The following is a 9,750-nucleotide window of genomic DNA, read 5'->3' as shown; positions in this document are numbered from 1 at the left end:
CCAGGGCCTCCGCTGCGCCTTCCCCGGGAGGCCGCGGGCCGGCGCTTCGCATTCCCCGCGGGCCGGCTACGGAGAGGCTTTCCTGGGCGTCGCTCCGCTGGAGCGGTACGGACGCGCTGTTCCGAGCGCAGCCCTCGCCGTGTCAGGAATTTAGCCTCCATTGTTCGCATCCGCAGTTAAACCCACCTTGATGGGTATACGTGGTCTAACGCAGAGGGGATTTGGTTGTGAGCGCTGTTTTGAGGTACTGAGTCTGCCTCGGGAGGGGCCCTTGGCGTGGCGCTCGACTCTCACCTGAGCAGGCATCCTAAGGAAGATGTTCAGGGCTGAAGGGAATGCACTGTGCCGGTTCAGGGAAACAGTCCAGCAATGTGCTTAAGGTCGTGTTCTGGATAAAGCTCCGTCAGTTGCGGTATTCGGTTGTAGGTCGGTGATTTTCTTCTCCAATTGCAGAACAGTAATTGAGTTTATCATTGGGCCGAGTGATCCAGGCTTTTCACGTGAGGGTGAAGACAGTGGTTTGTTGGTTCTTTTGATGTGTATCATCTCTCCGGAGAGCTGAGTGAGATATAATCTGTTGTGCTTGTGACATTTGTTATCAAATTCCCAGTGGCAGTCATAGATTTCACTTTCTTTGCCTTAAGTGTTGGTAGTCATAACTCGCTGCTTACCTTTGGGAGTGAAAACAAGAAAAGAACCTTAAGAGTACTGTACACAAACTGGTTTGGAAACAATGATAAATTTTAGATTAAGACAGTGTTTAGAGAGACAGTGCTTAAGAAAGTCCTTGCTTTTTGATCTGAGTTATTTTCATCAGTTAATTTTTTTTTTCTTTGTAATTTGAATAGATTTAGTAAAGAGTGTTTTGGTTGGAATATATATGGCAGTATATGAAGAGATCAGTTGATAGCTTTTTGATTTGAAATAGTGTAGCTCTTCAACATTCTGCCATATTAGGTGCATGTACTTAAGTACTGGTGTGATTTTCTAAACTGATTCTGCCGGTCAGCATACAGTAAATGGTCTGTTGTGGTTAATACTTCTTTGGAAATCTCATTTCAAGTTTGGTTTTTTTTTTTTTTTTTTAATTCATACATTACTCAAACTCCCAACAAAATAGTTGTTACGCTGTGTGCAGGCAGTCCTTTGTTCCTTATTACTTTTTAATATACATTTTCTTTTTATTGGTAGAGTTCAATAGTATAAGTGTGTGTATATATGTATATACAGACAATATTTTATATATATATAGTGTATGTATTGGTTGCTATAAGTGACTGAGAGCAAAGTGATTTGAAGTGAAGATACTTGGACTTGCTCAGTTTTCACTGTGACAAAGTGCAGTTATATGAATAGAACTGTTTAAACATGAAGTTTGGTCTTGGCTAGATCTGCCAACTAGACACAGTAATAGAGGTGTGAGGGCTTAGTTAAGAAGTCTCTATAACCAGTCTGTTGGCAGAAAATTACAGTGGGGATGATAGCAACAACTGTTATTATTAGTATTGAAATATGTCACCTCATAAAGCATCTTTTAGAGAACGATAAAATTGCAACAGTTGGAATGACCTAGTTATGCTTATCACAATATGGAAAGATTAAATATCAGAGTATGTGGCTTTGTTAACTGCCTTTTTTAACAGCTGTGATTTTGGAAAGTTTCACAATTCATAGTTTAAAATTTTACAGTAAATTAAAAAAGACTGGAAATTAATTTTGCACTTTCGCACTGCATATTGCTCTTTCTGTAATCACCTCTCTGTATCTCTTCATTTTTTCATACATCCTATTCTGAAAATTTCCTTAAGGGTTAGGAGAGTTGGGATTAATGGAAGTTAATTATTTCTTTAAGTTATCTTTTAGGTGGCTTGAGAACCAATCAGTGATTCTGTGTATAATCTACAGGTGTATATCACAGATTGTGTGAAATAACTGGAATTTTTCCATTCTTGTTTTACACAAATACACTGGAAACTCAAGAAATTGGGTCTTAAAAATCTGAGCAAAGCTGGATCCGGAACGTCTTCTCACAAACAACCAAGCAATGTGATGAATAAAACACAGAGGTGATGATCTGGTGGCAGGCAAAAGAAAGACTAAGTAACTGCAATTCCTAGAGAAGGCTCCAGACTGCCAGCTTGTGGTGAATGTAGCAGCACTGGTGTGGTGATAGTCTAAAGATACAGATTTTCCATAAAGGTTGCAGTCTGAGGTGTAAGTATGTGAAAGAACATAGTCATTTAGGAAGACACATAGTTGGGAAAATCTGCAAGGCATCCTGACAGGAAGAACCCAAAATTTCCATTATTTAACTTCAGAAGAGTGATTTTTTTCTTAGATTTTTCCTCCATTTATGCATTTACAATCTTGTTATCTGTTTCAGATATTGTGAATAAACATCTTTATTTGCATGGTTAACTGAACCTGGCATGAATTAAAAGTGATATGATATTAAATGAATATAAAAAAGTAATTTCTCACTCTAGTCCCTGAAGCAAACTGCAAGTATCTGGCTTTCCATTATGTTTTGTAGAATAGCAGAAGGCTAGGAGACCATGTTTCCAAGGAAATTGTTCGCGTTCTCTGGAAAAAAACTATTCTAGGTTCAGAGAAGAAAGAAACATGACTTCTGTAGCTGTACGTAACCATCTCTCTGTCATTCTCGGTACTGGGGTATATCTTGAACTTGGAAGGCTCTCAGGGAGGCTCTAGCAAGAGCCTAAGACCAGTTGGAAACTAAATTAAATTCTTGTATTCTATCCTACTGTGACAGAACTTAAAGTATGCCTTCAATACACCCATTTCAATGTTATGTTATTAGCCAAATGTAGATGTTTAGTGCTGCAGACAGTTTTGTGTGTTGTGGTCCCAGGGTCTCTCCAGTCACTGGGCTGTTCATCTTAATCCAGTTGTATTGCTTCCTTCCTTCCATTTCTTTCTTGGTAGTAAACATAATGTTGATACTGCAGTGATAAATTGATGTAGTTCTGTCTTTCTACCTTGGTATACATTTGGAAACACTAAATGTTGATAATAACAGTATAGTTAGTAGTGTTGGTGCCGTTACCTTGTTTTAGCAAAATTGAGCACTTAATATTTATCTCCTGACCTTCTCTGGTATGCTTGTTTTCACTCAAACCTTTGGTTTCACCTTTAGTAACTTCTGCATCAATGATGCATTTTCCAATGAAGTCATGAAGACTAAAGCTACATTAAGAGATAACAGTTCTTAAATAAAGCACAAAGAATTACAGATTTTCATATGCACTGAGGTAATGCATTCAATAAAATTATCTCCTTTCCTCCTTGTATAGACTCCAGCCTCTTCCAGGAACCTATCCAGGCAATGTCAGCTTAATGATCAAAACCTTAAAATAGAGGTCAAAAGTACCTCTTTGGATGCCAAATTTAGTATCTATCACAGGGGTATGATTTCTAAGAACTTGTAACATAGGAAGGTAACTTATATTTAGCATACATTCCCATTTATTTCAGTGGGTATTTGGCTCTGCTCATGAGATCCAAGGTGTCAAGGTTAGTGCTCAGAGAGCAAGGAATGAGCAATCACACAATAGTTAGGAGCAAGCATTCCCTGCCAAAACCATGGTGCCCTTGTGCATTTATGTTAATTACTTCATTTGTACACAACTGTTTAATCTGTATCATCCTCACTCTGTAGCACATGAGAGGTGTATGTCACTGACTTTTGACTTGGAGTTGAGCATATAATAGCATATTGACAGGATTTTCTCATACTTGCCCTTTATGTGGAGTGAACATAGTGCTGGAGTATGTCTTTCAGGAGTGGTCAGTTTGAAATTCCTATTCTAGCATTTCTGTTGGGTCTATGGAGATTTTGTCTACCTGATAAAGCCATCAGTATCAGAACTGATTTACATATACTTGAGTTTGGAAGTTCTCTTAATTAGGCAGCATCAGGCCTTGGGTGTGGCAGTAGCAAGTCTGGGACAAACAAAGACGCCTAGGGCTCCCTACTACTTGTTAAATGATACACAAGAGTTGGGTTTCTCTGTACAGAGGAAGCTACAGGCTGTGTTGGTTGCTCTTGGTGGTCCAGGCTTTTTTGTGGAATCTTATTTCTGACTTATTTTTCACTTTATTTTTCCTTCCCAGATTTTGATGTCACTTTCATGTAGTCCTTCCCCATATAAATGAGGAGGCAAATTTTAGTTCTGAATGAGCTCATCTATTTTTTCAATTTCTTCTGTGATGAATGATTAGGGATTCTAACAGTCAAACTTCCTCCATTGCAAACCATCTTAATCATCATTCTAGAGGTTTGTCCTCTAGAAAGAATGAGGAAGAGATAGTAAAGTAATTAAGACTGGATTTGGGTCTCACTACTAATTGAATTTTAACTTAATTGTACTAAGGGTGAAGTCTTAACTCATTGTAAACATTGGAGATTGTTTCTTAGATACATGTTTGTGAGTGAGCTAACTGGGAAAAAGAACTTCCCTAAGAGCTTGTACCTCATCTCATATTAAATTTGCAGGTTTTTAAACTGACACCAGAGGAATTGAGACTAAGAAAGGCACTCTAAGGGTTTCAACAAATAAAATAAACTTTATATATAATTAAAAATTCTGAAGGCAATGAGCATGTTGTTTTTGCTTGGATGAGTGCTGTGTAGAGAATCCTTTCCAGTGCAGAGGAGAGGATCAGGAAGTAGGAAAGAGAGACAGTAACAATGTATTTGCATAATATTGTTTACATGGGTTATGCTATCTTGATAAGTTACTTAATTTATCACAAACTCAGGTATTTTCTGAAATCCAAACCTGATCAGAACAATCACAGAAACTAAAAGAAATTGTATTTCTCAAAAATCATTGTGTATCAGATACAGGTATGGAGCACATTTTGTTTTTGCTTTGCTATGGCTGCATTTGACAAAACTGTTCAGTTAAAATAGGTCCTTTTTTTTGTGTTACCTTTCTATAAATTCTGTCTTATGTCTGCTACTGAGGTTTCCTCAGTGTGTCTTGTGAAAAAAGAGGTCAAAATCTAATGTAGACTTTTAGACATGCTGTTTTGTAATTCTTAACTGTGCAAGTATATTTTTAGAACTTTTTGCATAGCAATTACTGTTTTGTTTTTTGATTCCTACCCATTACCACTGACGTTGTCTTTACCCATAACTTGGCTCAGTTAGTTATGCTGTGTGAATTGACAGACACTCCAAATCTAAATATGCAGCTGCATGATGGCTAATAACTGGGGATGCAGAAGAGGCACTCCCAAATCCTGGATTTACTTTACTGCTGCTCTCTTATGCTGGTAATCATTTTCATCTGATCATGCAGGAAGGCACTCTTGGGAGCTAAACAGAAGATTGGTGACTTGTTTATAAAGAGATTGTTCTGATGGTAGTTATCCTGTGGCAGGAATAGCTTCCCAAAAGACCTTTGCAGGGGGAGTTACTATGCAGAACATAATAAAGGTGCCAAACTGTAAACACTAGGAATTGAATAATTGATACCAAACAGACAATGACGGAAGAGAAGGGGAATATTGTTTTCTTGATTATGGCTCTGTCTACTCGTCTCTTCTGGAACCAGCAATATCATTATACATAAGAGCGACAATAACTCTGTTCCAAGGGTTTGTTCTTGATAAAATAGTCTCAAAAATAGTAGATGGTAGTTTTGCTGTTTGGCAGACCTACAGGTCAGTACACGGGCAAGCTCTGTGCTTGTGTTGCAGCATGTTGTAATTTGGGTGCGGATTTTTGTTTTCTATTATTGAAGCATAGTTTACATATGTTTTCATATATATCCTAATCGTGAAGTTTGGTTTTGCATCTTTGCAGTGTCCAGAGGAGTGAGCTCAATCCTTATCTTCCACCATGCAACAGTTATGAGCACATATTGTAGAGAGCATCTTAAAACTGCAAAATCCTAAAGGTACATGATGTTAAAGGCTTCAAGACAGTGGATGAGTAAAGCAGGCAGCAGGTTTCCCTGTCAATTGCGTGTCTCAGCAAAGTGCTTGGTGTATCTCTCCGTCAGCAAGTGACAGGAAACATACTTCTTCTTGCAGTAGGTGACCCCAAAGCAGTAGTTCCAATAAATGCTTAAATGGAAATGGGGTAAGGGCCTTTACCTAGCAGCTTTACTACTTGAAGACCACTCTGTTAAATGATCCTCAAGCTTATCTATAGATAACATTCCATAGGACTGCTTAGCAGATGCAGCTCACAAAGGTATTTCTTTGCAAGCACCCTGATCAAGCATGACTTCTGGTGCAGCTCTGATGATGAAAGTACCATAAAAGTACCATAAAAGGCACTGACACAGCTCCCAGTCTGTTTTTAAGCTTGTGTTTTGGTGAAGACTGTGTTTGTTTGGATCAACATGAACTGTTCTGAACAGTCAGACTAAAGGGTCTTAGCAATTCATAAACAAAGAACCACTTTGGCTGTGAGAATGAGAAAGGTGGTATGTGTAGGAAGTAAGAGTTACTGAGGCTGTAAGAAAAAAAAATCCTTGATTCCATAGCAGTTGGTGAACATTATATACACCAATATTATTTCATTTTTATTCCCCCTTTTGTCATAATACAGCTAAAACTTCCAGATCAGAGGAGTGAGAAGGAAAATCCAGACAATTCTTCCTAACTACAGATCAAGGAATATTTTCAGTAAACAAGTAGGAGTAAAATGGACCAACACTTCTTTTATATATTTGAAGCCAAAAATTTGATATTCGTTCTGGGATGGTCATCCAAGACTTTGAACCATATATCCCAGTCTAGTATGACATACCAGTCTTTCTTACAAGATATCAATGATAACTAGGAGATGGATCAGTGATAGTGTGTATTTTTCTGTAAATACTAAAATTTGCAAAGATCGCCCAGAAGATGCAGAGTGATCCTGCAGCACCACCCCACGGACTGAAAATACAGAGCTGAAGTTTTGTGAGCACACTGCTGTAATGTGCCTATTGATAAGGTTACAGCATCTTTTCCACAGTGAATGCTGTTCTGACTTCTGTGAGGTTGGGAGCAACCTTTCTTTCGTGAACTTTCAAAGTCATGCCTGCGAATATTCTACCAGTGCCACGTACCCTGACTGATGAAGTAAGTGAGATCTAAAAGCATTCCCATGTAGGATGAGAGGACAATGGTAATGTTGTATCTCATCTGTGAGTGTGAAGGTGTAAATTGTGTAATGGAGAAGCCGAACCTGAAAACTTACTGGTGATACATTACCTTAAGGCATCATACAGAAGTATCACATGGAAGGTTAGGCAGATTTGTCATCATGATAGGAAGAAGACCCGCACGTGTATGTTATGGCAGTCCAAAACCTTTCTTGAAATGCAGATTGTTGCAGGTTCTAAGGAGTGAGGAGTGAGTTCCAGTTCTTTCTTGTCCCTTCAGCTGCCAGCTGTCCGGGCCAGGAGACGGATACAAAGTTGCATCCAAAGTAGGTCAGTACCTCTGCCAGTATTGAGTGCTGCAGTGAGTCTTGAGTTGACTTTTATTAATCTGTGAAACAAAGGTGATACACTTTAGAAACATAGAAATGTGTCTCATGAAGTTTGATTCTATGAGAAAATAGAGGAGGATGCCAAGGCAGATAAATAGTAATTGTGTTTCTTTATGTGATCTTTGTTGCAGTGATTCTGTTGAGAGTTTGACGACTAGTGGAGGTGAAAGCTGGTACACAGAAGATCCTCCTGTGAAGTTTTCCATGCAGAGTGAGTCAGCATTGGCGACTTGTTTAACAGTTTGATGCTGCCAGGTAGGGGTGTGAGGATTCTGAAGGACTGGGACTGAAGCCCCTTGCACATGTTGAACTGGTGTGAAGAAACCTGCTGAGGGATCTGTTGCCATCAAACTAGGAATCAGAAGACTTCTTTTTTTTTTTGGCTTGAAATTGAACCATATGCTAGTAGAATTGTATTCTCTTGAGTAACCATGTCTTGCTTTGTGAGGTGGAAAAGATGAAGGTAAACAGATCTTTGAGGTTATAGGCACATGTGCTGAGGACTGGTCGGATGCCCCAGGCAATGCTACATACTGTTCCACATGGGCTAATGTACTAACACCTAAAAAGGCGAGGTCAATGAGAAATTGACTCATAAGGTCAATGAGAAATTATTTAGAAGTCTAAGACTCCAGATACAGAGCTTTTTGTTGAGCATGCCCTGATCTTTGTGCAGTTACTCTGAAATACCACATGAAGGAATGACATGAGGTCTGTGTCCTAGCCTGGATGCTCCAGAGTGAAAACTCCACGCACCACCTTCTTACTGAGAGTAACTGGAGGAATCTAGAAGCATGAGTTTAAATTACAGAAAAGTGGTGCAAATACCAGTAAGGAATACTACATTTTCAGAGGGAAGTCCAGGGACTATGGAATGCTGAAGCCCACCTGGCAGAAAAGAGAAACTGGAAAAAAGCCAGACTTGCTGTGTGTCGGGCACATTAGAATGTGGACACCATCAAGGTTTCTGTGGAAAACTTGTCTCCACTTAAAAAGTATCTGTACAGCTGAACAGCAGATACACATGGATTATCTTAAAAGATAAACCAACATATTACCTTATCATAATCTTATTTGGTTTTTGACATTATTTCTATTCATTTTTATACTGTGCACACTAATGTACATGATACAGTACGGTGCAATGCTCCCTCTTTAATACATTTCTATCACAGGTTGTATTCCTGTACAACAACACTCACTTATATCAGCGTTTTGTAAGACGTGTGAGACTGGTGGCAGGATCACTAAAACAATTTAACTGGAGAGTAGTTCCACACAGACAAGTATGTAGATGACCAGATGTCCTCCATAGTTTGTACAAATTTTCTTGTATTGGAAGTTGAAACTACTTTGTGTGTCTGAGCCTAAGGATCTGTTCCTACACTGAGCAGACTGCATGAATGTTAGCTGCTTTAATAGCTTGTGGTTTTTTTCAGAGATTAGTAGGCTAAATGGTCCTTGATGAGAAAAAAAGAATTTGGAAAGTACTTTTTATATTCTACAAGATTTCCACAGCCTAGTTGCCTAAACTCTCTGGACCTTAATTAACTTTCTACAAGTCTTACTGCTAGAGAAAACATAACAATGAATTGGTAAGTTGTTTTGCAGCAATTTAGCTGAGTGGATGCAAAATACTATTGGGTAAAAAGAATCATAACTACTCTCAATCACTTGCTTTTTACCATATGCAGGACTTGCTCTGGATGATCAGCACAGGCAAGTGATTGTGTTAGGCTGGGCCAGCTAAAATGTTGTTTTCTAAGTATGTGAGTGCAGCTGCCTTGCAGAAATGTATTGCAGTAAGATCTTCCAGATCTCGAATATGGCTGTAATGGCTGTCTAAAAATAATACCTAACAAAGGGTGTCCTTCACAGGGGAAGCCAGAAATAACCTTTTTCCCTGTCAAAATGTAAGGCTATTATCAGTTAATCTACAAGCAGCAGCTTGACCCAGAGACCACGAAAGAGCTGACTTTCAAACATATTTTCTACGTAAGCAATCTTGAGCTTGGACTTCCCCCCCAAAGAGATAATAAATACCAGTCGCTTCAACTTTTTAGCCTCGGTTTTGTAACGAGCCGCGTCCCGCCTCCATCCGTTCCCCGGCCCCCGCGCTGGGCCGTTCGAACGTTGTACCAGGAACGCGCGGCGGGCTCGGGCTCGGCCGGTCCGGGCGGGAGCGCGGTCGCGGGGTCAGCGCGTTCCCGCCCCGAGCGCGGCCGGTGCCGGCC

General features: G+C 39.5%; 1 protein-coding gene across 7 annotated transcripts in view; it reads left to right on the top strand.

The window, feature by feature from the left end:
• The first annotated feature begins 6,973 nt into the window (after positions 1-6,973).
• The window catches only part of BRD1 (bromodomain containing 1), a 61,108-nt gene continuing 58,331 nt past the window's right edge, over positions 6,974-9,750 (top strand). For 4 of the 7 annotated variants that reach the window (XM_041490134.1, XM_041490132.1, XM_041490129.1 and 1 more), the window contains exon 1: positions 7,505-7,727. In XM_041490134.1, the coding sequence (XP_041346068.1) occupies positions 7,595-7,727 (133 nt within the window). In that variant the 5' untranslated portion in view covers positions 7,505-7,594. Of the gene's footprint in view, positions 7,105-7,350; positions 7,728-9,750 lie in introns of those variants that run through there. The other 3 variants (XM_041490130.1, XM_041490131.1, XM_041490128.1) reach the window with 3 other exon arrangements.

This window comes from Pyrgilauda ruficollis, unplaced genomic scaffold, assembly GCF_017590135.1.
Source record: "Pyrgilauda ruficollis isolate IOZ18807 unplaced genomic scaffold, ASM1759013v1 scaffold99, whole genome shotgun sequence".
In the NCBI taxonomy this organism is placed as follows: Eukaryota; Metazoa; Chordata; class Aves; order Passeriformes; family Passeridae; genus Pyrgilauda; species Pyrgilauda ruficollis.
The sequence above is the reverse complement of the archived record's forward strand: the minus strand, read 5'-3'. Positions and strand labels throughout refer to the sequence as shown.